This window comes from Oryctolagus cuniculus, chromosome 16, assembly GCF_051225735.1.
Source record: "Oryctolagus cuniculus isolate XC-2025 breed Fujian yellow rabbit chromosome 16, ASM5122573v1, whole genome shotgun sequence".
In the NCBI taxonomy this organism is placed as follows: domain Eukaryota; kingdom Metazoa; phylum Chordata; class Mammalia; order Lagomorpha; family Leporidae; genus Oryctolagus; species Oryctolagus cuniculus.
The window spans coordinates 61,971,934-61,999,020 of NC_142882.1; the positions used below are offsets into that span (position 1 = coordinate 61,971,934).

Genomic DNA, 27,087 nt, shown 5'->3' on the forward strand with positions numbered 1-27,087 from the left:
CTGCCAGCACATAGTGGTCCAGTCCCAGAGCCACTCGTCACAGCTTAGCTTTCCTGTGTTCTGTTCTCTGAAGGAATGGCTTGATTCTTTTCACCTTGTCAGCCATCTGGTAATTTAATCAGCACTGTTTTCTCAATGGACTTCAAATGTATTACATTAAGTAGCATGCGTTATAGCAGATAAAATAGCCAGTCTTTAATATAGGTCTAGTTTAAACAAAGCATATACACCTATTTAAGCATTTTTTTTCCAGAAAACTCTCTTCCAGCAACTTGGCCAGGAACCAAGGACCTTTGATGCCCAGTCCTGCCTAGTCACCAGCCATGTTCATTGCATCAACACCAGTAGTAGGTACCAAGGGTTTATGAGCCAAGCATTTGGCTAAGCACTTTATGTGTAGTATCTTGTTTAATCTTCACGATAGCCCTAAAAGTCAGGCACTTCTATTATCTGATTGCACAAAGACCCTGGGGTTGGTATGTCACATGCCCAAGGTTGCACAGCCATCAGGTGGCAGGGCCAGCAGTCAAAACTATATAGTGAGGCTCCAGCATCCACGAAGAACATAGCCAATAAAATGAAACATACAAAGTGAAATAGAGGGTAGTGGAAAATATTAAGCCAAACCTGCAGAGAATGAAAAAGAACCAAATTTGGGCTTCAAAGTACCACAAAATCACTTCAGCTGAGTCATATTTCATTCTGTGCTTCTGAATGGCCACAACCAAGGGCAAAATTAACCAGACTTGATTTGCTGTAGCCTGAGGGAAATACATAGCAAAATGTTTTCTTATCAAGAAAATTGGTCTCATGGAGCTCTATAAGACAGGACTTTGGAAATGCAGCAGGAAATATGTGCAAAAATCCCTACAATGAGTGAGTCAGTGATTCTTACAAACCTGCAATAGAAGCCAAAAATGTGATGTCCAAATGCAGGCAGACAGGTCACATGGCAGATAGGCTGTGGGCATAGAAGTCTTCATGGTGGTAATTTCTAGAATATTGGTAACTCTATCAACAATTTTGGTTTTGAAGAAAGCAAAGATCTTAGAAGATACAATAGAGGCAGCCACAAAGACTACTCCTAAACAAGGAAAGGATATCGGGTCCTTCTTGCCTTGCCTCCTGCTACATGTTGGGCTCACTGGGAAGCAGCTGCTACAACAGAAGTAAGCATACAGAGATTTCAGGGGAAGTGGCACAGGAAAATAAAAGGACAAGAGGACCCGTGGGAGCATGCCACCATCCTGACGGCCTCTGCCTGCTCACGGTAGCTGTCTCCTGTGAGGTGGAAATGACTAGACACTTCTACCCACATTTCTCTTAAGTCATTGGCAGAGACTCTACCAAGAACAGCAGGATTGCAACTAGAAAACTAGGGCAAACCTGTAGAAACCTAACAACTGTGGGATGCCTGTGAATCAGCTCCTTAAACTGGGCAGTCAGGTCTTGAAGGGGAATCTCAATGTCTGCCTCACCCCCAGTAGGGTACTTCAAAAAGTTCATGGAAACTTTATTTAAGTGATACTTATTCTGGGTGCAGAATAATTTAAAACCCGTGCATAGTTTTTTCCTAATGCATGTTTTCCATGAACTTTCTGCAGATCCCTGCTTTTCTGCCAGCCTCTAGGTGGGTGCAGCAAGAGGAGATGAAAGCCAAATATGTCTTGCGATCATGAGAACCTACAACTTCACTTTCCTTGGGTAAGAACTGCAAAAGGAAAAAGTCACTTGGAAAACTAGCCTCCTAGTTAACCACAAATGAAACTCCCCTCTCATTCACTTGGGATTCTAACCACCCCAGATCACTGTTGTGTTTTTCTCCCTAGGAAAACAAAAGCTCTTGAAAGGAAGAAACGGGTTGTCCATCTCTTACAAAAACAGTCAGAGTCAGTTTGAGCCCCGTATTGTACAATGATGATACACACTACCAAGCCTCAAAATAGTTTTTCTTAAATCGGATCGAGGAGGAGGAAGTAGCGGTGGCGTAATACCTATCTTCCCTGATTTCAAGGCAACACTTGCTCTTGATGCACCTGACGCTGGCACACATGAGCACGAGAGCTCTTCACCACCCAGCAATGAGCAACAAGCCAAGCAGGACAGTTGGCCTCCCCTCGTGAGAGTTTTGGTTTCTATACACAACAAAGGCAAAGAGAATCCGTTTTATGAGGACTTGGGTTTCTTTAATTAAACAGTTGGTTTTTAATTGCCTGCAGGGACTAATGGAGAAAGAGAGACACTAGTGGCATGTGTGACTTGTTAAGACTAATTGAAAATCTCAGGAACAAAACTTTCCAGGAAGAGAATGCTCTAATGAGAATGAATGTGATGATTATTTACCTAATAGAGCGGTAATGACTGAGGTGTGGGCTGCTTTCCTGGGATTCGTAAAGAGCCAGGGAGTTGACAATTCAGGCCATTAAGCTCATCTGTTACTTAATCTTGGTGGAGATGAACATGGCAGAATCATATTAATATTGTAAAGAGAGTCCAAAGCAAAGCTTTTTTCCTTTGTTTCTTTTTATTCAAGAGTCAGAGAAAGAATTCCCATCTGCTGGTCCGCCTCCCCACATGCCCACAAGGACGCAGACGGCACAAGGTGGGAGCCAGGAACTCTGTTTAGGTCTCACCTGTAGATGCAGGGATTCAGTCACTTGAACCATCACCTCCACTGCCTCCCGGGGTTTGCATAAGCAGGAAACTGGGACTGAGAGCTGCAGCTGGGAACTCAGGCACTCTGACAGGAGACATAGGCATCTGAACTGGTGGCTTAACCCCTAGACCAAATGCCCACCCTGGGACACAAGTTTATTTGACAGCCAAGTACCTGACATCAGGTTGGGCAGTACAAATTCTATTGTCAAGCAAATTTTCACACAAAGTCTTTAGAGTGTCTTCTGTTATTTGGTTGTTAAGAAAAGAAAAGTAGAGGGAGAGGGACCCTTAGCAATATCAAAAATAAGTTTGTATGCAACTAAACACATTCAATCAAACTATTCATTCCCCCTCCCTTGTTTTAAAGACAACACTAAAGACACCTATCTGAAGATAGGTAGGTGACATTGTCACCCGCGATGTCTCTTTCAGGAAAGCCATGGCAATCACTTCTCGGCCTTTTGGCTAAGATCAAGTGTAGGAAAGCCACAGCACAACTCACCCATAACACTGCAGGTAAACAGAAAGAACTGTATTATCAGAAAGAGAAATGTCGTCATAAAAATTACGTTTATAGTCAATATTCCCCTCACCTGGTATGATGAATGTCCATGTGCTACTCACCTGTTAAGAAAAAAATTGCTCAGTTTGCAACATACTCATTATTTCTGTGGCTTTGTCCTGGATTCAGAAGTCCAAAAAGTGATGAGAGCAAGCAGGAATCTAGGAAATGGTAACTCAACTGGCTGTGTGTGCAAGGGAAATCCTATAATGGTGGCCTTTGCATTTTAGAAGTTTGCAAAAATATATATTAAATTCCCTCCTTTAATTTGCAAGCACTGGGTATCGTGCCAGACCCTGTGAAAAGGCACAAGCCTATTAGCATGCATGGAGCACAAACCGTGCCGATCAGGAAAGCAGAGATCTCAGAGTCCAGGAGCCCTTTCAGAAATCTGCTTAAGAATCAAAATTACTAATCATGCTCCTCATTCCAGAATCTTGATTTCATAATCATTATTTTAATCTGCATTGAAGGAGATGATTAATGTAACCCAATCTATTCTGTGAAATTACCTATGCTGTAGTCAGCCAATCAAGCAACAGCAATAATAATGTATTAATACATTTAATGGAAATTTACCAAGTTGTGATATCACAATTCTAGTAGCTGGAGATGTAGGGCTGGATGCAAAATAATCTCTCCTCCCGTAATGTGGTAGAGCAGGAGAGAAATATAAATAGTTAATGCATTAATTTATTATAGGTGCTGTAATAGTAGTGTAGGGAGAGGTACAGAGAAAGGGATAGCTAAGCCAATCTCAATAGTCAGAAGCCATAAAGGAGTTAGTCTTGAATTAAATCTTGTAGAAATAGGAGATGTTCTTCAGGTAAACGTGCTTACGGGGGTTCCAAGCCAATGGAGCAGTGTGAAGAAAGAGCATGGTGGAGTGAATTGTTGGGTGTGGTTAAGAAAGAGTAAAATTCTGAGTAGAAGCTCTCTCAACTACATCTTCTAACTGCACACTACATTAGTTCACACTCTCCATTGTGTCAGCAAAACCCTCCAACTGAGCGTGGACAACTTGCAGAGGCTCTAATGAGCTTGTCTGTTTCTGCACCCACCTCTTAGGTTAGATGAGTCAGAGGTGTTTCCTCCAAAACCAGTCTATGCCAGATATACTCATTATGAAAATCATTATGAAAGTCATATGATTTAGCTAACAAGAAAGAGTTGTTGTTTCTGTGAAAATTAAGACGGATATTTTGGAAAGACTGGACTTTTTTAGTCTCTGAAAAAGCTGCAATTGAATTAAGGTCAGGAAATACAACTATAAAAGATGGAGGAGGGGCCAGTGCTGCGGCTCAATAGGCTAATCCTCTGCCTGCAGCGCCGGCACACTGGGTTCTAGTCCCGGTCGGGGCGCCCGATTCTGTCCCGGTTGCCCCTCTTCCAGGCCAGCTCTCTGCTGTGGCCCGGGAGTGCAGTGGAGGATGGCCCAAGTGCTTGGGCCCTGCACCCCATGGGAGACCAGGAGAAGCACCTGGCTCCTGGCTTCAGATCAGCGTGGTGCGCCGGCCGCAGCGCGCTGGCTGGAGCGGCCACTGGGGGGTGAACCAACAGCAAAGGAAGACCTTTCTCTCTGTCTCTCTCTCTCTCTCACTGTCCACTCTGCCTGTCAAAAAAAATTTAAAAAAAGATGGAGGATTATAAAAATTCCTGAAATGAGGGGCCGCTGCTGTGGCATAGTGCATAAAGCTGCCACCTGCAGTGCCTGCATTCCACATGGGCACTAGTTCAAGTCCCAGCTGCTCCACTTCCAATCCAGCTCTCTACTATGGCCTGGGAAAGCAGTAGAAGATGGCCCAAGTCCTTGGGCTCCTGTACCCATGTGGGAGACCAGGAAGAAGTTCCTGGCTCCTGGCTTTGGGTCAGTTCAGCTCCAGCCTTTGCTGCCAACTAGGGAGTGAACTAGCAGACAGAAAACTCTCTCTCTCTCTCTCTCTCTCTCTCTCTGCCTCTCCTTCTCTCTCTGTGTAACTCTGACTTTCAAGTAAATAAATAAATTTTTTTTAAAAAATCCCTGAAATGAGATTCTGCTTCAGATTTCTCTATTGGCACCAGAGATTCTTACCCTGCTGCGAGGAAACCAAAACTGGAAATTAAAAAAAATGTATTCCAAGTATATATTTTATACAAAAATGATGCATGTAATCAAAGTCTTGGCCACATATATTTTTTAAGAATCACAAATAAACATATATTTATGTTTCATATTGAAACAATGTAGGGCAAGTCTGTATGCTTCATTTCCTTTTTTTAAAGATTTATTTATTTATTTGAGAGACAAAGTTAGAAACAGAGAGGAAGAGACCCAGAGAGAAGTCTTCTATCACTGGTTCACTCCACAAATGGCCACAATGGCCAGAACTGGGCCAATCTGAAGCCAGGAGCCAGGAACTTCCTCAGGGTCTTCCATACGGGTGCAGGAGCCCAATTACTTGTGCCATCCTCAGCTGCTTTCCCAGCCCATCAGCATGGAGCTGGATAGGAAGTGGAGCAGCCAGGACTCAAACCAGTGCCCATGTGGGATGCCAGCACTGCAGGCAGGTGCTTAACTTACTACACCACAGCGCCAGTCCCTGTGTGCTTCATTTCCATAGCCAATGTTTGGATCAATCAACCAGCTACCAATATCAATGTGTTGGTTCAGAGAATTTCTCTTATAGCATAAATTTAGGCTAGGATTAGGAAAGAGCAGACTGAAGAGAAAGGCAGGAAATTTTCTAAAATCTCAATGGAGCATGTGGAGTTTATTCTGTCTAGCAAGGGTTGACAAACTATAGCCTGTAGGCCAAATCCAACCTGCAGCTTACTTTCACAAATAAAGTTTTATTGGAATGTAGCCATACCTGTTCAGGTACAGCATTGTCTATGGCTGCTTCCACACTAACTAACAGAGCTGAGTAATTGTTACAGAGATCAGTTCTCCTAACAAAAACTGTAAGCCACTATGGACCAATCACTGTTGCCTCCAGAGCACCAGTAAAAACAGGCAAACAATAGAAACTCCTCATTTTTCAGGGACAGACCAGAAATGGCAACACCAATACCACTGGAATTCTCCCACTACTGGGCAAGGACAGGAAACTCTCTCAAATATGAGACGCACCATGGAAAAAGGCAGGGGTTTGCTTTTCGTGGGTAGGAAGAATTGCAACACTGAAAGTATCCCACCCTGAAGGCCCAGGCACATCATGAGACTGAGGCAGAGACGGGACACAAGAGAAGCCGACAGTCACCAGCTTAGCAAGCAGTTAGTAATAGGCAGCAGCAGTGTCACAGCAAAGCAACGCAACTGCTAGACCCTCTACACCACTCCCGCCCTGGTAGAGTAGCCTAAGAGGAATTGGAAACCCCTGGGATACTGAAAATGACTATAGCAACAGAAAGCCTCAAGTTTAGCCAGTCTCTTGAGTAGATTAAACTGAACACCCTCCTTCTAACAGTCATGTAGAAATAAGTCCACTTTCAGACATAAATACTATTTATTGCAATCTCATATTTTCTTTTATTTATTTATTTATTTATTTATTTGACAGGTAGAGTTATAGACAGTGAGAGAGAGAGAGAGACAGGGAGAAAGGTCTTTCTTCCATTGGTTTACTCCTCAAATGGCAGCTACGGCCAGTGTTGCACCGATCTGAAGCCAGGAGCCAGGTGCTTCTCCTGGTCTCCCATGCAGGTGCAGGGCCCAAGCACTTGGGCCATCCTCCACTGCCCTTCCAGGCCACAGCAGAGAGCTGGACTGGAAGAGGAGCAACTGGGACTAGAACCAGAGCCCATATGGGATGCCAGCGCCACAGGCGGAGGATTAACCAAGTGAGCCACGGCGCCAGCCCCACAATCTCATATTTTCTACACACAATGTCTATCATCAACTCAAAATATATGAGATTTAAAATGCAACCCAGTGTTAAGGACCAAAGCAATCAACAGAATCAGACAGAGAGATGATCAAACTGAGAACTCTAAGATAAGGAACTTAAAGTAATTATTATTATAAGTGGGGAAAATATTTTTTGAAACTTCATGAAAGAGGGTATATCAATGATAAATAATCACATGAAGGGGTGGGCATTTGGTCTACCAGGTAAGTTACTAATGAGATGCCTGCATCCCATATTAGAGCTTGGGTCTGGGTTTCAGCTCGGTGCCTGATCGCAGGTTCCCACTAATACATACACTTAGCAGCAGCAGGTGATGGCTCAACTCATTGAGTCCCTGCCACCTGGGTGGGAAACCCAAATAGAGTTCCTGTCTCTTGGCTTTGACCTGGCTCAGCCCTGGTTGTTGTGGACATTTGGGAATAAACAAGTTGATGGGAGCTGTTCCTGATTATCTTTTTTCTTCATTCTCTCTGTCTTTCCTTGTCCCTCTCTTTCTCTCTCTCCCTCATTGCTATTTCTGCCTCCATCTCTCTCTCTCTCTCTCTCTCTCTCTCAATATCTCTCTGTTTTTACCTCTGTCTACCTCCCAAATGAATAAAAAAAGAATCAAAAAATGAAGAGGTGTTCAATATCATCATTATGGAAAACAAAATTCAGCCCTGAGGAGCTATTAGAACATACCCTAGGAGAACAACTAAAAGAAAACATGTTGCCAATACCAAGCGCTGATAATGTGACAGAAAAACAGGTGGGAATACAAAGTGGTGCAGCAGCTCTGGAAAACTATTTTTGTTTTTTTAAAGAATTATTTTATTTATTTGAAAGACAGAGTTACAGAGAGAGGCAAAGCCAAGGAGAGATATCTTCCATTCCACTGGTTCACTCCCCAAATGACCGCAACAGCCAGAGTTGAGCCGATCTGAAGCTAGGACCCAGGAGCTTCCTCTAGGTCTCCCACGTGGATGCAGGGGCCCAAGGACTTGGGCCATCCTCCACTGCTCACCCAGGCCACAGCAGAGAGCTGGATTGGAATAGGAGCAGCCAGGACTCGAACCGGCGCCCACATGGGATGCTGGCGCTGCAGGCTGGGGCTTTAGCCCACTGTGCCACAACACCAGCCGCATCTGGAAAACTATTGGACAGTGTTTTTATGAAGTTAAACATAAACTGAACAATTTCACTTGTGGATATTTATCCTAGAAAAATGAAAAGTTATGTTCACTCAAAAATCTATGCATTGGGGCCGGCTCCGTAGTGCAGTGGGTTAATCCTCCGCCTGCGGCACCTATATCCCATATAGGCACCGGTTCTAGTCCCGGATGCTCCTCTTCCAATCCAGCTCTCTGCTGTGGCCTGGGAAAGCAGTAGAAGATGGCCCAAGTTCTTGGACCCCTGCACCCACGTGGGAGACTGGGAAGAAGCTCCTGGCTCCTGGCTTCAGCACAGCTCCGGCTGTTGCGGCCATTTGGGGAGTGAACCAATGGTAGGAAGACCTTTGTCTCTGTCTCTTCCTCTCACTGTCTTTAACTCTACCTCTCAAGTAAATAAATAAAAATCTTTTAAAAAATCTGTGCATTATGGTTTATATAGCTTTTTTGGAATTGCTGAAAACCAGAAACAATGTAAGTATCTTTCAGTGCATGGATAGGTAAACAAACTATGATACATCACACTATACCTCAATAAGAAAGAACAAATCATTCACATAACAACTTAGATGGCCCTTCAAGCCATTAAATAGTGTCTAGGCCGGCGCCGCAGCTCAATAGGCTAATCCTCCACCTGCGGCGCCGGCACACCGGGTTCTAGTCCCAGTCGGGGCGCCCGACTCTGTACCGGTTGCCCCTCTTCCAGGCCAGCTTTCTGCTGTGGCCAGGGAGTGCAGTGGAGGATGGCCCAGGTGCTTGGGCCCTGCACCCCATGGGAGACCAGGAGAAGCACCTGGCTCCTGCCTTCGGATCGGAGCGGTGCCATTGGAGGGTGAACCAATGGCAAAAAGGAGGACCTTTCTCTCTCTCTCACTGTCCACTCTGCCTGTAAAAAAAAAAAAAGCTAGTGTCTAAAGGGTACATACTGTATGATTCCATTAATATAAAATTATCAAAATGACAAAAATGTAATGATATAGATTAGCAGATGTTAGGAAATAGGGAGAAGAGAACACTGTGACTAACACAATAGTAGAATTGTTCTGGGGCTGATGCTGTGGTACAGTGGGTTAACGCCCTGGCCTGAAGTGCCAGCATCCCATATGGGTTCAAGTCCCAGCTGCTCCACTTCCAATATAGCTCTCTGCTATGGCCTGGGAGAGCAGTAGAAGATGGCCCAAGTCCTTGAGCCTCTGCACCCACATGGGAGACCCAGAAAAAGTTCCTGGCTCCTGGCTTTGGTGCAGCTCCGGCCATTGCGGCCAACTGGAGAGTGAACTATCAGATGAAAGACCTCTCTCTCTCTGCCTCTACTCTCTCTGTGTAACTCTGACTTTCAAATAAATAAATAAAACTTAAAAAAAAAGTCCTATCTTGTTAGTGATATGACTACATATAAAGGTGCTTCAAAAACTTTATGGAAATAGAATGAATAGATAAATTTGCCATGTTCCAAAACCATTTTGAAATCCATGTCTGGCTTTTTCATAATATGTATTTTCCACAAGCTTTTTGAAGACTTCTCACATAATGTAAGATTAAACTATACTCAAAAGAGTACTTATAAAGCTGGTGATATCCTAATAAGTTCTGTAGTTTAGTTACTAGTATTATATCAATGTCAGTTTCCTAGTTTCTGTCATCATTATACTATAGTTGGCTGAATAGAGTGTATTAATAAAGTGTGAAAGAATATTTTCCATATTATTTTTGCAATTTCAATTTGAGCCTAAAATGATTTCAAAATGAACATCTTTTAAAAGTTTCCCTGATGATCCTGGTGAACAACACCCCAGCAGAAGGATTAGGCCATCAAGGAGAGAGGCACCTTTCTCTGAAGGGAGGAAGGAACCTCCACTGTGATATGGCCTTGACTAAACAAATTCAGAGTTGGTGAACTCAAGGGGCTTCCATAGCCTAGACAGCTCATAGCAAGAGTCTCGGGTGATTGCTAACGTCATAAATAAGAGTGCCAATTGTTAAATCAACAACGGGAGTCACTGGGTTCATGCTCCCCACGCAGGATCTCTCTCCTTAATATGTTTATCTATGAAACTCAAAAACAACACTACTAGTCGAACAATACCCTATACCTGGTTTGGTTGTGTGAGTGCAACCTGTTGAAATCCCTGCTTAGTATATACTAAATTGATCTTCGGTATATGAAGATAATTAAAAATGAAACGTGATGAAGGACAGGATGGGAGAGGAAGTGGGTGAGGGGAGGGCCACGGGAGGGAGGGAGGTTGGGGGGAAGCCACAACAATACAAAAGATGCATTTTATATTCTACTTAAAACTATTGGTTGAACTCTGTAATTAATACACAATTACTCTTAGGTGTTTAATCAATGCTATAACTAGTACTCAAATAGTATTTTACACTTTGTGTTTCTGTGTGGGAGCAAAATGTGGAAATCTTTACTTAACATACGCTAAATTGATCTTCTGTATATAAAGATAATTGAAAATCGTGATGTGAAGGGGAAGGGGAGAGGGAGTGGGAGAGGGGAGCGTTGTGGATGGGAGGGAAGACACGGGGGGGGGGGAGGAGGCTATTGTGGTCCATAAGCTGTACTTTGGAAATTTATGCTCATTAAATAAAAAAAAAAGTTTCCCTGATGAATAACTACATTAAATAGGATAAAGTTTCTAGGGAAAAAAGTGGTCAAGAGATGAACAGTTGAGTAACTTCAATACTATAAACAAGTTTTGAGTGAAAATGTGAGAATAAATAAATGGAAGTAATTCTATGAATTGATTCAAGGAATCATTGTAGACTTACCACAGCCAAATGAAGACTCAGATAATTTTAAGATATATCAATAAAATTTTTCAAAATGAAACTCAGTGAGAGAGAGAGAAAACTAACAGAGTGATAGATTAGAACAGAGCATTCAAGAACAGTGGGTCAATATCAAGTGGTCTAGCATATGTCACTGGAAACACAGAAAGAAAGGAGAAAGAGAATCAGCCAAATAAGTATTTGAATGATAGCTAGAATTTTCCAAAAATAATGAAAAGCATCAAATCATGGACCAAAAATTTTAAATAACCTGAAGCAGGATTTTTTTTTCAAGCAAACATATCTTATTTAAACTGCTAGAAAAAGATAAAGGGCAAAACTTGAAGGCAACCGGGGGAAAAGAGGTGGACTTATTAAATACCAAGAAACAAAGGTAAGAATGACTGCAGACTTCCTGTCTGAAATAATTCAAGCCACTTCCAAGTTTATGAAGATACAATATCTTTAAAACTGATCGGGTGTACAAATATCACCTAGAATTCTATATCTAGCAAAAATACTCATTAAAAGTGAAGGTGAAATCGACTATTCAAAAATTTTGATGATCAGCAACAACATGAGGAAAACTTATTAGCAGTAGACCTGTACTTCATGAAACAGCCAAGGAAGCTCTGACCTAAGGAACATGACACCACACTAGAAACTTGACCTACAGGAAGGTATGAAGAGCTCTGGAAAGACTAACACTGAATATTTATGTTAAAAATATTTTTCTTATTTTTAAATAGCTCTGAAAGTTAGTTGTTTAAAGCAAAATTGTAAAAATGTGTTTATATAATATTACATGAAAGGAACCATGGTAAGTTAAGGATATGCATTGTAAATCCTAGGTCAACACTAAAAGAAATAGAAAAAAAGACATATATAAGAAGCCAAAACTAAAATCATGAAAATGCTCAATTTATATGCCATATATATATATATATGTGTGTGTGTGTGTGTGTATATATACACAATGGAATACTACATAGCAGTTAAAAAAATGAAATCGTATCATTTGCAACAAATGGATGTAACTGGAAACCATTTTAGCAAAATAAACCAGTCCTCAAAAGACAAATACCATCTGTTCTCCCTGATCTGTGGTAACTAACAGAGCACCTAAAAAGTAATCTACAGGAGTGAACTTGACACTTTGAGATGCAATGTTCTTTAACACCCTTGTCTCAACTCATGAGGAACAGCATTTTTGCTTTTGTTTTTTTCTACAAACTATTTGTTGAGCTCTTTACTTAGTGTAGGGTTAATCTTAGGAGTATAGCGTTAACTGAAAGTAGGTCTTTGTAAAAAAATAAGAATGGGAATAGGAGAGGGGAAGGAAGAAGGGTGGGAGCGTAGGCGGGAAGGAAGGCAGGGTGGAAAGTATCGCTATGTTGCTGAATCTCTATATACGAAATACATGAAATTTGCATACCTTAAATAAAATTTTTAACAAAGGAAAAAAGTGTTCAATTTATCCAGGCAAAGATAGAAGGAAAACTAGAACAAAAAAAAAAAAAGAAGCAATGAAATTTGGTACATTTCAATCCAATCACGTAAACAAGAGCATTTTAGGTATATTACCTACCATGCTAATTAAAATCCACAATTATTAATTTTTCATCTATTGAGTTTATGCTCCTGTATTCTTTTGATCGATATAAGCCCCCAAACTGTGAAAGTAATGACAGTTTTGGGTTCTTGGAAATGGTCATGCAGAAGGCACAGATGTAGACACTGCTGGTGTGTGTTCCAAAGCAGTTCAGATCGTACAGGGTTTTTGAAGGCGGAGAGAAGTAGAAAACAAAGGAAGTTTCAGACAGCTTCGGCTTCACAACACTAGGTCATGTATGATTGCTGCAGCGTCTCCAGGTAAGAAGTTCGTCTGTGACAGTTACGGGTGTAACATTCATTACAGAATGCTAATGGCTTTAGAAGATGAGGCCCATTTTAAAAATTTGCATATTGGGTAGCAGCTAGAAACTTGCACAGGTCCTGCTTCCTGAATGGCTTCTCAAGTCCATTTTGAAATGTTCTTTCACATTTGCTGTTCATCATCATTTTCTTCTATATTTCATAATTCTCAGAGTCATTGATGGCACCTCCCTCTCCCGGGGACACAAGCCAGGAAGCTGTAATACAGTACAGACCCCTCCCTCTTTCTCATGTTCAAAAATCTAATACTGGGGCTGGTGATGTTGCGTAGCAGGTGAAGTCGCTGCCTACAGTGCTTGCATCCCATATGGGCACTGGTTTGAGTCCCTGCTGCTCCGCTTCTGATCCAGCTCTCTGCTATGGCCTGGGAAAGCAGCAGAAGATGGCCCAAGTCCTTGGGCCCCTGCACCCACATGGGAGACTCAGAAGAAGTGCCTGGCACACAGCTCTGATCGTGTGGTCATCTGGGGAGTGAACCAGGGGATGGAAGACTCTCTCTCTCTCTCTGCCTCTGCTTCTCTCTAACTCTGCCTTTCAAATAAATAAATATACCTAAAAAAAAACACTAATACTCAGCCACCGAATTCTCCTAATTTCTTATAAGCTATATATCAAAGTTGCAGATCTCTATATCCTACTTTTAGTTGACATACAGTAGGTACTGATTGCCTCTTTCTTGAACTCCTTTAGAGTTCCCTAACTATTCTAAATGGTAATTCCAGTATCAGAACTACCAAATTGATCTTCCTCATATTAACTAAAGAAATATGTATAAGATACATATTTGAGATATGAATGTTTAGTTGCTCCCATAGTATAAAGGGAAAACAGCACGCTCCTTTAACTGGCACATGAAATCCTAAGAGATCTCAATTCTTCCTCTTTCTTGAGCCACATTTTTTGCCACTTCCTAGCTACTATTTTAGTCTTTGGCAACAACAAATAAATCACTTCATCAACATAAGCCATGTGGTTTCTCATTTCACTTTCTTCCTTTTTTTAAAGATTTTATTTATTTACTTATTTATATATTTGAAAGGCAGAGTGACACAGAGTAGGAGAGACAGAGGGAGAACTTCCATTTGCTGATTGACTCCCCCAGATGCCTGCAAGAGATAGGCTGGTCCAGGCTGAAGCCAGGAGACACAACTCCATAAGGATCTCCCACGTGAGTGGCAGGAGCACAGCCATCTGCTACCTTCCAGATGTAATAGCAGGAAGTTGGATGAGAAGTGGGGGCAAGACGCAATACCAGGCACTCCCGTATGAGATGCAGGGATCCCAAGCAGAAGCTTAACCCATTGCACCACAACCCCCAGCCCTCAGCTCATTTTTCTTACCCCCATAACTTTGCTCTTACTGTTATCTATTCCAGGTATCAATGTCCTTGGCCCCTTTTTCACCCTACCAATCCTTGTGGGTCTTCAGGTTTCTGCTCCATTATCTCGGTCTTGATTTCTCTCCACTACAATCAGATTTGCACTCCAACTAGGAATCCATGTCCATGTTGAAAGGATATCCTCAAAGGAAAACTAAAGCACACTACAAGTCTGTTTCAGTTGTCTGAGTATTACATTTTCCTAGGGTTCTTCCACCAAACCAATTTTAAAAAGCAAGAGTCATACATGGAAGTGATTAAGCCTTGAAAATGTACCCTTTGTTCCCCAAGTCCTGTTAATTACCACTTAGGAGCATCTTATTTGCAATGTACTGAATTACTTAGGTAACCAAATAGCTTCTTACTGATCTGATTGTGCATCATTTGCCTAATAACAACTAATAAACGCTGTGGCACAGTTCTGTGGATAGTTTACTCCCAGAAATAGGTTTATTTAAGATTGAGCTACAAGGGGAAGAATAGATGTTAGTAGAATGCATCATAATTTTTCCTGTAGTCACTTAGATCTAGAGAAACATGTTAATATTTCTCATTATTTTTTACATTAGGACATAAATTAGCCCAAACACAGTATCAAGCAACTCCAACATCCATTCCAGTTCATTTATTCTGTCCATTCTTGTTGAGAAAAGTTCCGTGACATTTTATTTACTCAGTCACCACCCCTAACTCTCAAATCCATGCTCAGATCTGATCTTCCCAGTGAGAATTCCTCTGCAACCCAGAACTATCATGAGATTTTTCTTCTCCAGTTTTGGGCACCTTTTGTTGTAGTTTGCATGTGCCTGCCAGTGCTTTGTATTGTTGTTACCTGTAGAGAAGTCAACAAGGAGAGACAAGAAGAGAGGCAAGGATTGGGAGGACCACGTATCTTTGGCAGTGGACCATACCATGTGAATGGTCTAGGAAAACATGCGGAGAAAGAGACATATTCACTAGATATGAAAGATAGGCATCCTATAGGCTGATAAATAGGGAATTCATTCCAAGCAGAAAGAATGCATATCTCAAAGCATGGATTTGTGATCAATATGGTGTCCATGGCGTCCAACATTAAAATGCCAACTGGGGACCTGACAAAAGGTAGAAGTTTTTTGGTTTTTTTTTGTTTTTTGTTTTTGACAGGCAGAGTTAGACAGTGAGAGAGAGAGACAGAGAGAAAGGTCTTCCTTCTGTTGGTTCACCCCAAATGGCTGCTGTGGCCGGCGCACTGCACCGATCCAAAGCCAGGAGCCAGGTGCTTCCTCCTGGTCTCCCATGCAGGTGCAGGGCCCAAGCACTTGGGTCATCCTCCACTGCCCTCCCTGGCCACAGCAGAGAACTGGACTGGAAGAAGAGCAACCAGGACAGAACTGGCGCCCCAAATGGAACTAGAACCCAGAGTACCGGTGCCACAGGCAGAGAATTAACCTAGTGAGCCATGGCGCCGGCCAAAAGGTTGTAGTCTTAGTCTACCAGGTGCCACTAAAACAGAACACCACCCCTGGGTTATTTATGCACATACACATACCAGCACGCAGTCCTGGAGGCTGGGAAGCCTCGGGTCAAGGTGCCAGTGGGTTTGGCCTCTGGGGAGACAACTGTCTTCTTCCAAGGTGGTATCTGGCACGCTTCCAGGATCCTAACATGGCTAAAGGACAAAGGGCAAGAATGCAAGCCCCTCTTCCAAGTCTTTATTATAAAGATGTTCATCTCTTTTTGAATGTGCCCTAAACATCTCCCATGAGGCCCCACCTCCCAACAGTGACACATTGGGGATTAGGCTTCTAACACATACATTCTGTAAAATCATAGCAGTAGGTAAAAGTGGATTGTGAATAGCTTTTATGCCAAGCTGGGGGCCTCAGACTTTATCCTGCTGACAGCGAAGAGCCAGAAAAGGGAGGTTTACCTGCCCAGGTCTCTGAAGATGCAAGCATGTGGATGGAGTGGCTCTATTCATCAAAGGGCCCAAAAAAGAAAGACTGACAGAGTAGGGAATGAATGGATGGAAGAAAGACAGGGGTGCATGTCTATACATCAGGGGATAAAACAGAACAAAACAGCAAGGACTTAAAGACAGAAGGAAAAAAAATAATAATTAGGTAGTGAGACAGTGAAGATTATGAACACTGACACTCAAAAGTCTGGGTTAAAAGCTTGCCTTTACCCTTAACTTCTGACTTAGAACCTTAAGAGTTATATATACTGCTTTATAATATCCCTTTAACCATGTTCAATGTTGTATACATGCCTGCATTGAGAGTCATAATCGCCTCAAACCACAAAGCCTACGTACAAAGATGTGAGTGTTCGGGATGCTGAGTGACAGGTGCTGGAAACCTCTTTGTACTATTTTTGTGACTTCTCATGAACCTTTAATTATTCTAAAATAAAAAGTTGTTTATGTCTGTGTTGTGGGGGGGAAAGGGCTTTCAAAACCACTGTGACGATTTATTCAACAACTGCATCCTCGCACCTCCACCTACATGCCATGCCCTATCGAGATGCTATGCTCCCTTCTGTGCCGTTATTAATAAACCTCGTTTTCCAGTATTCACAAAAGTAATTACCCAAATGATAGTGTGATTTTCAGTGTTTGCTCTTCCTCTTTAGCAGAATCACAGCAATAAAAACAAGCTATTGTAAGTGGAAATCTGAGTATCCCAGCTTCATCCCCAAGGCTGATACTTCTTCTGTTGTTCTGCTGTTGATTTTACTGACAGCCTGAACCTACTCACATTCGTATTCTATTTCTGAGTAGGGGTCTGCTCGATCTTTTGTCTGGATAGAATTGCACAGAAACCTCGAAACTTCTCCGGTAGTACCTAGCAATGTTTCTCAGCAGAGGCCTCTTTGGAATATTGAACTGAAAATGTATCATAGGGTACAGTCCATGGCTAGTCAAGGACAACACTGATGCTTGACTTGTGCAGTCTGAAGCCAGGGAGCCTGTTTCTGTGAAAGTAACGAAGACCCTCATGCCAGTTGAAGTTCTCAAGAAATACTACCATTTTGGTAGTTCTTGGAACTGCCATTTGCTATTCTTTGAATGTGATTTGTTCCCTGAAGGCTCATGTGTTGGAAGTGTGGTCTCCAATGTGGTGGTGTTAAAAGATAGTGAATTTTAAGGGGTGAGGTGTACTGCAAGGTAATGAGGTCATTGGAGACATCATCCTTGGAAGGGACTCATGCTGGGCTCGTGGAGTGAGGCAGTTTCCACAAGAATAGGCTGTTATTTTTCAAAAATGCCTGGCCAGGATTCCCTCTGGCTCCCTGTCATGCCATGTGATCCCTTCCACACCTACTTCCACCATCTGGATGCTGTCCACAATGAGACGTTGATCAGATCCAAGCCACAGCTGATGCCATGATCTTGGACCTCCAAAACTGTGAGCTAAATATACTTCTTTTCTTTATAAGAACCCAGCCTCAAGTATTCTGTTATAGCAAAGGAAAATGAACCATTGGAGGGCCTCTATCGTTCAACTAATCATTGAACTAATAGATCGTGCACTCTATGTATTTCCCTAGGGCAGATGTTGAAAGGGTAATGGAAAAGAAAGCAGAGGAACCTGGTGGGAGGGGAACTGAGACTGCTTAGTCCCAGCTATAAAATAGCAGGTGCAGAAGGGAGGATTCCAAGGGGTTTTCCCAAACAGAAAGGTAAACCTTTCCCTATCCTGATTTTGTGCTTTCTTGACTTTCTCACAACGCTTGCTTTAGGACAGATCTAGACTCCCTTTAAATGCCTCTTGTATGAGTTGAAAGGTCAACTCTGTTGGTGTGACCCCTCTTCCGTGATTACTACAGTCCTCTGCAGGAAGTTAGGTCCAAGTGGTAACAAACCCCAGTACTAAAGGCCAAGGGACTTCTGCCTTGCCCTGCTTTTCCTCAGTGGCCACCTGCTAAGCCAGGGGGAAATATCTCCTCCGACGTTCATTTCTACAAATTCCAGTTCGAAGTTGAAAGACTGAAAGTAAGTACCTGTGTGTTTTGTTAGACTCTTTCACAGGACTAGTCAACATCTTGACAGATATAATCTGGCGATTCACTGGAGACTTTATGGCGCCTGACCTGGTTTGCCGAGTGGTCCGCTACCTGCAGGTATGTAGCACCTTCCAAATGTGATGACGCAATCTGACGTCAAAGTCAGTTCTTGGGTTCTTCCTAGGGGACTCCTGCACCCCCATGCAGCAAACTCTCCACTTCTTTACAAATGAAAAACAAGCAAAATGTGTAAACTCGTTAATGTGTTTTCTTTGTTAAAAATAATACATCTGGGGCCAGCATTGAGGTTTAGCAAACAGAGCTGCCACCTGCGAGGCGTCTGCTTTGCCACTTGCCACATCGCTATGTGCTCCAGTTTGTGTTCTGGCTGCTCCACATCCGATCCAGCTCCCGGCTAACGGCCTGGGAAAAGCTGCGGGAGATGGTCCGAGGGTTCAGACCCCTACTGCCTGTGTGGGGGACCCAGATGGAGCTCTGGCTCCTGGCTTTAGCCTGGCTCATCCCTGGTCATTGAGGTCATCCAGGGAATGTACCAGGAGATGGAAGATCTCTCTGTCTTTCCCTCTCTCTCTGTAACTCTGTCTTCCAAATAAATAAATAAATCTTTTTTTAAAAGTACATTCACAAAACCATAAACAGTAATAAAAATTAACTAAAATTTTAGAGTCAATATTAAGATTTCTGATATTAGCAATAAATAATCTCCAGAAAACTTGTCAATTATATTTCACTTTTAACCTTCAAACTAACACCACACTGGCCAGGAATACTGTTGTTTAAAAAAAAAAAAAAAACTTTGGCAATTCATTAGAAAATAAGGATTACTTATTTAAATAGAACCCAAATGGCAATTTTTCAAATATCTATTGACATTTTAACTTCGTCTACTCAAAGTTGTTTAATATACTTTTTCAACGTTTTTATAAGTGGGATATTATTTTCTGAGTTTTGCTAAGATCCATTTTGAGATCAAGTATATCTATATTTTGCCTGCCAATATGCCTCAATTTAAGTAACATGTATGCATAACATATATTTGATTTAAAGTAATACATATGTACTACTTACTTGTAGTATACATATAGCACCTATGTGAATGAGTGTTATATAGATCCAGACATTTCAACTGAGTGTAGAAGGAATGGCGCATTTAATAGCTGGTGTCAGGCTTGATGTGCTGTGTTCCTAATTCTTCAAATTATGCTCCATGAATGTATTTCTATTCTGATGTCAGTACTTTAGGTCTAAGTTGGTAGCTTTATAGGTGTATGACACATTGCTGAGAAACACTACCCTATAAGGTTTCACTTGGGATTTTTGAGATTTTTCATCTATAAACATAAGTGAAATTATAATCTTTTATTTTACCATTTTCAGAGCTTGGTGATGGAGTTATTCCACCTTCAGAGAATGAGCAGGGAATAGTTACAATTATAATCTTCTTTTGTTCATAACCTTGAATTTTTGTTAGGTGGGGATGGTAAATTTTTAAAAGATATTTCAATTCCTTCTTGAGGATTTTACTTCCTTATTGATACATGTTTCCAATTGCTTACTGTGTCACAGAGACACATTAGCACAAAGCTTAGCGGCTTAAGACAATAGGCATTTATTATCTCCAAGTTTCTATAGTCGCAGTGGAGGAGAAGCGGGGCTGGGCGGAGCTGGAGGCAGGCGTGTTTGCAGATCGGCGCAGACGTCTTGCGGAACTGCGGTCCGTGGAAGGCTGGGCGGGAACTGCACTGCGGGCTTTTACCCGCGTGGGTGAGGCGGAGGGCGGGGTACACACGTCACCGGCAAGTTAGGTGCTGGGTTTTAGTTGAATATTCAGTTCTTCTCCGCATAGACCTCTCCATAGACAAACTTCAGGGTCCTCACAGCATAGCAACGGCCTTTTCCAATAGCAACCTATTCGAGGGACTGAAGCAGAAGAGCAATGTATGTGTATGACCTACTCTCAGAGACCTTATCCCACTACCTCACATTATTCCGTTGGCTGCCTACGCCAACCCTGACCCAGTATGGGCAGAAGGGAGCCACAGAAGGAACTGCAACCTAGAGCGTGACTCGGGACAAGCTGCAGGTTGACAGCCACTCAGACCATCACATTTTTCAGAAGTATGTTATGGAGTTATGCTTTTTTCTAATTGTTAACTTTAAGATGCCTTCTTGATCCGGAGATTATTCGTGTCATTAGCATTTTTTCTAACTATACATATGATGACTATTAAGATAATACTATAAATAAAATATATCTTGATACTATAGCAAAACTTTCTGAGAAAGAAATTCGGGTAATTCTTCCTTCATAAAGGCAGAAAGAAAAATTGCAAAGCTTCTTAGACTTAAATTTTTCAGCACTCTAGAAATTAACCAAATACCTGAAACAATTCTGGGAATATTTGTTCAAGAAAATGTCTAAAACTCAATCAGAAAAATAAGCGCTGTGGTGGCTTAGCTTGCATTATCCTCCTCTCCCAGGATCCAGCTCTGTGGTAGCCTTGGAAATTAACAGCTCTCATTCACAGCGAAAACAAACCGTGTGGCAGCTGCAGGAGAGAGCAGAACACAGCCAGAACTCCTTCAAGGCCTGATTCCCGGAACACTGCCTTTATTTGACATAGCTGTCAGTCTCCCCGAAGACCCTTACTCGCAAGGCTGGCTATATTTTCCTTTATTCTGAACTCTCCCAACTGTGAAAAACCTTTTCCCTCTGGGAATTTGTCAAAAACAGTTATGAGCAATTGATTAACTTCACAGATGCCTGCGGTATCAGCGACAGTTGGGAAAGCAATAGACTAACCAAATCTTCAAAAACATAATCTGAGTAATGAGCTGTTCATCGGGGCTTTGAAAATCTCTGACGTACTTCTAAGAATCTAGAAGACCAAGTATGCATGTGCCCAGAACTGTGCCTGAGCTCAAGGAGACACAGAGAAGGCCCTTCGCTGCTGTCTTTGACTGACTTGAGGCATTTGACAAAATTCAACATCTTTTCAGTTAAAAAAATAATCAACAAGTTATGTATGGAAAGAATGTAGCTCAACACAATAAAGGCTTTAGATGACGCGGCCACAGGTAACATCTACTCAAGAGCAATAAGTTCAATAATTTTTTTTTTCTCTAAGATCAGGAACAAAACAAGGATATTCACTCTCATCATTTCTGTTCAGCAGGGCACTGGAAGTCCTGGCCAGAACAATTAAGCAAGAGAGAAATAAAAGGCTTCCAAAGCAGGAATGAAGTCTCTGCTTGCAGATAATGTGATCTTACAGTGAAAAAACTCGAAGGACTCCGTAAAAGAAACTTAATAAATCCAGTAAAGTTTTAATAATATCAAGATTGCGGGGCCAGTACTGGGGCATAGCAGGTAAATCCATTGCCTGAGATGCAGCATCCCATATGGGTGCCAGTTCATGTCCCAGCTGCTCCACTTCTGATCCAGCTCCCTGCCAATGGCCTGGGAAAGCTGTAGAGACTGGCCCAAGAGCTTGGGTTCTTGCACCCAAGTGGGAGACCTGGATGAAGCTCCTGGATCCTGGCTCTGACCTGGCCCAGCCATGGCTGTTATAGCCACCTGGGGAATGAACCAGCAGATGGAATATCAATTTTTCCTTTGTGTGTGTGTGTGTGTGTGTGTTTGTCTCCCTCCCTCCCTCTGTAACTCTTTCAAATAAAATAAATAAATTTTTAAATAATAATAAAAAATAGTATGACATAAGATAGTTAGCTTGACTTAGCAACCCCACATATATATATATAAACATCATATACAGCATAAATATAATTTATATTTTCCAATTACACAATGAATTGAGAAATGAAATCATTAAATTAAAAACAGAAAGCCAATAATGCAAATCAACTAAATGAATTATCTGTTTCATTGAAAAATATAATAAAATTGATAAATTTCAATCCAGGATAACCAAGAAAAGAAGATGGAAGAAACAAATTGCCAATATCAGAAATGAGCAAAGGTCACCACCACTGCTCCCATGAATATGATGAGTCATAAGTGAACATTCTGAACAACTCAGTGCTCACAGGTTTAGTAAGTTAGATGAAATGGAATAATTCATCAGAAGATATAATCCACCAAAAATCACATAAAGCAAAATAGATCTGAATAGGCTTAAAAGTATTAAAGAACATATCAATAATTAATGATCTTCCAAGAAAGGATTAGGCCCAAATAGGTGCTCTGGTAAATTCTACAAGCATTTAAAGAAGAAATAGTTCTCCTAAATCTCTTCTAGAAAGCAGAAGCAACATTTCCCAGGTCATTCCATGGGGCCATCATTCCCCTAATACTGAAACCCAAAATGTTACCAAAAAAGGAAAAGTACAGACCAGCATCCCTCATGAACACAAATGCAAAAAATTTCAACAATTATTAGCAAATTGAATCCAATAAGATAAATAAAAGACTGTGCACCATTCCCAAATAGGATTTATTCTAGGTATGCAAATCTGCTTAAATATTTGAAAATCAATCTAGTCCTTCATATTAGCAAGGTTAAAAAAGAAAAATTATGTGATTAATCAGTATAAGGATACAACAAAAAGTTTGTGGACAAATTGAATTAAAAAGAAAGTTTATTTGGGGGGCAAGTTTTGAAATTCATATATAGTTTTTCTTTCAAATGGGAATTTTCCATGAATTTTTAAAGATTCTTTATAGTTGCAGAAAAATATATAACAACATTCTGTCTATCATAAAAATTCAGAAAATTAGGAATAGAGGAACTTCCTCAACTTGATCAATAATATCTATAAAATATCAACAGCTAACCTTATAGCTAATGAAGAGAAATTAAGTGATTTCCTCCTAGGATTGGGAACAAGGCAAGAAGGCCCTCTCTCTTCCCTGCCCCATTCAAAATTGTACTAAATTTCCTATCTAATTTAAGAAAATAAGAAATAGAAATACAAGAGTTGAATATTGGAAAACAGAAAATGAAAATGTGTTTTTCCATAGATAGATGATTGTCTATGTCGAAAATAAAAGAGTAAACCAAAAAAAGGTCTGGATGTAGTAGGCGAAAATAGCAGGTTTGCAGAATACAAGGGTAACAAACATCCATTGTCTCTTCCAGCAATGAATAATTTGAATTTGATACACAAAAGCATTTGAATTTGAAATTTAAAGATATAATTGATGTGAGCACCAGAAAGGTAGAAATTTTAGTTTGAATCTATCATCATATATACAAGATACACACACACAAAATGCTGATAAGTAGCATAAAATAGAGCTATGTTCCATATTCATGGATGGGAAGATTCATTATCCCCTTGAGATGCGTTGTGCCCAACATGATCAGTAAATTCAACACAATCCCAATCATAATGCCAGAAAGTTATTTTTGGGATATAGACAAACTCAATATTTTATAGGAAATGGCAAAAAAAAAAAAAAAAAAAGACTAGCCAATACAATGCTGGAAAAGAAGGAATTTGTAGGACTGGCACTGTTTGACGTCAGGACTTATTGTAAAGCTACAGTAATTGAGTAGCATGGTAGTCAACAAATGCATCAGCAGAACAGAGTCCAGAAATAGACAAAGAGAGTCAACCAATCTTTGATAAGGGAGCAAAGGCACACAGAGACAGCCTTTTCAAGAAAGTGTGCTAGAGCAATTGAAAATCACACACATGCAAAGTTATCTAAGCACAAACTTTACACATGACATGAAAAACTCATATGTATTATACGTAAAAATGCAATACACAATACAATAAAATTAATAGAAGGAAACATAGTAGAAGATCTCGAAATCTTGGGCTTATCAATAAATTTTAGATACAACATCAAAAGCACAATAAATGAAAGAAAAATTGAAATGTTGAGTATTCTGAAAATTAAAATTTTATCTGCAAAAGACACTAATTAAGAGAATGAAAAGTCAACCCACAGAATGGGAGATAACATTTGTAAAATATATATATCATAAAGGATTTCTACCCAAAATACACAAAGCACCCTTAAAATGCAACAATAAAGAAACAAGCCATTATAAATGGGCAAAATATCCAGATATCCCACCAAAAAATATGGCAAACAAACATATGGAGAGAAATTCAACATCATAAGTTATTAGGGAATCACAAATTAAACAACAATGATACCACTACACACACACTATAAAATAGCTAAAATTCAAAATCTCATGATACCATATACTGGTAAGGGTGGATATTAACAGGAACTCTCAGTCATGGCTGATGGGGGTTTAAAATGGTATACCCATTTGGGAAGATAATTTATCAGGTTTTTCTTTTCTTTCTTACTCAAAGTTTTTCATTTATACATTCTCAGCACTATTCTCACAAACATTTGCCACACATATCCTGGTCCCATAGTGAGTCATTTTGTTTATCTGAAAATTCTTTACATATTCTACTGATGTATCCTTTACTTGATCTACTGATACAACCTTTATTTCAATGGCCAACAAGTTTATCTTCAACATTTATTCCTGTCAGAAGTTCTAATAATCAAGAGTAAGTCAGTGTAATCTGTTTTCTCTCAACCATTTAAATGTTCACTTCACCATTTCTTATTTGTCAATAAATACTTGGTACTGAATCTGAGCTCCCATACAGGGAATGCAGGTGCTGGGTACCACCAGGTCCAGCCTCCCTTCCTCAACTAGGGTGTCCTTGCCTGGGTTTATTATGTCTTTTGATTGATACAAAGAGAACAGATTTCATGTGCTTTAAAGATACAATTCTAAGAACATAAAGATACTTTCCTCTCTCTTCCTTCCTTTTTTTCTTTCAATTTTTGCAATAATGCATTTTCAATTTATTCCATAACTATTAGCTTAATACTCCACTAAATATCAATGAGCAAAAAGTAGAAAAACCACTCTTCCACAGGAGTATAGCCAAGGAGCCAAGGGCTATAAAACAATAATCAAATCATAAGATGTCAATTTCACTCATATACATTAATTTTCTTGTACTCTATATATTAGCTAACACAAATCAGAAAAAAACATGATATTTGTCTTTTTAGGTCTGTCTTATTTCACTAAGCACAATGGTCTCCAATTGCATCTATTTTGTTGCAAAAGACAAGATTTAATTATTTTTTATGGCTGAGTAGCAGCTTATTACAAACTAAATATAGCCCCACCATAGGATCCAACCATAGTGATCCTAGTTCCTTTTGCAAATGAGTTGACGATTTACTTCCACACAAAACTCTGCATAAGATTGTTTACAAAAATTTCATTCATATTCATACAAAACTGGAGGCAACCACAATGTCCCTCAAAAGCAGAATAGATTAATAAACTATGGTACATCCAAAGAATGAAATATTATTTGGTGATAGAACAAAATGAGCTAGTGAGCTATGAAAAGGTGGGGAAGAATCTTAAATGTACATTGTTACATAGAAGAAGCAAGCCTGATACGTCTATGTACTGTATGTTTCCCACAATATTACACTCTCGATCAAAGCTATAGGACAGTAAAAATCATAATCATAATCATAAGTGGTTTCCAGGAGATCTTTAGCACAGTGAAACTCTCCTGTGCGCCACTGTAACGGTGGATGGTACATGACATTAGGCAATTGTCAAAACCTAGAGAACTGTACTTATGGTTAATAATCGTGTTTGGTTCATCCTTTTAACAAATGTACCACATTCATACAACACGTTAGTAATAGTGAGTGGGAGAGGTGTCTATGGGAACTGTGTACTATCTGTAATATTTTGTAAATATAAAATTTTCCTAAAATAAAGTAGATTTTTTTAAAGTCAGTCCAGGCATCTTCCTTTATATGCAACCAATCTGGCACTTTTCTAAGTCAAGTTTGTATGTTTCCAGCATTTAAGTCTCACTTGTCTGTGTGAGATTTTCCTTAGTTTCATATTTCCTAGGTCATTTCTGTCAGAAGTAAGGGGTGGGGTAGTGAGAATTCAGACATATGTCCTCATGCTGCCATCTGTTCCCTGAGTGGTATCCCATATGTTGTTGGTGTGTAGAGTTTTCATTGTTGACATTTATGAATTGACTATAATTGTACTTTGATTTCCTTCTTGACTTGAGCTAATTATGAGGTGTTTAAATTTCCAAGTGATTTTTTGTAAATGTTGCTAATTTCAGTTCTTTGCTGGTTGTTTTAAATATGTGAATTACATAAGTTCTGGTTTTCGGAATCTATTGAGTTTTCTTTTTGAGCAATTTAGTATATGACAAAGTTTTAAATGTCATCTAGATATTTTATAATATCTTATGTTACAATGTATAATTTTTTCTATTTATATATTTTTATGTTTTTTCCCTCTGTAAAATACTGAACATTTTTATGTAAGTATTTATGTAGGGGTATGTTACTTATTACAGAGTAATTTATGAATATTCTGTTGCCATATATATTGTATCTTTTATCAAAATAAAAATCCCCTTATCACATGTAATTCTATTTCCCTGATGTAACAAAGAGAGATGTATCAAAGAAGAGAAGGCATTGTGACAGTGAGGCAGAAACTGGACTCTTGTGGCCACAAGCCCGAGAGAGCTAAACAGCCACCTGAAAATAGAAGAGGCAAGGGATCAAGTCTCACTAGAGTCTCTGAAGAGACTGTGGCCATGGTCCATGCCAGGATTTCAACAGTTTCTTCAATGAAACCTTCCCTAACTATTTTCATAATTATTTTGTGGACATTTGTGTTTTTTAAAAACTTTATTGCTTACCATAGTTAA

General features: G+C 40.3%; 1 protein-coding gene across 1 annotated transcript in view; it reads left to right on the forward strand.

Annotated features, from left to right (window-relative positions):
- The window catches only part of NPSR1 (neuropeptide S receptor 1), a 166,896-nt gene that overhangs the window by 99,647 nt on the left and 40,162 nt on the right, over nucleotides 1-27,087 (forward strand). Inside the window, 1 exon segment of the mRNA NM_001204444.1 lies at nucleotides 18,356-18,459. Within this exon segment, the coding sequence (NP_001191373.1) occupies nucleotides 18,356-18,459 (104 nt within the window).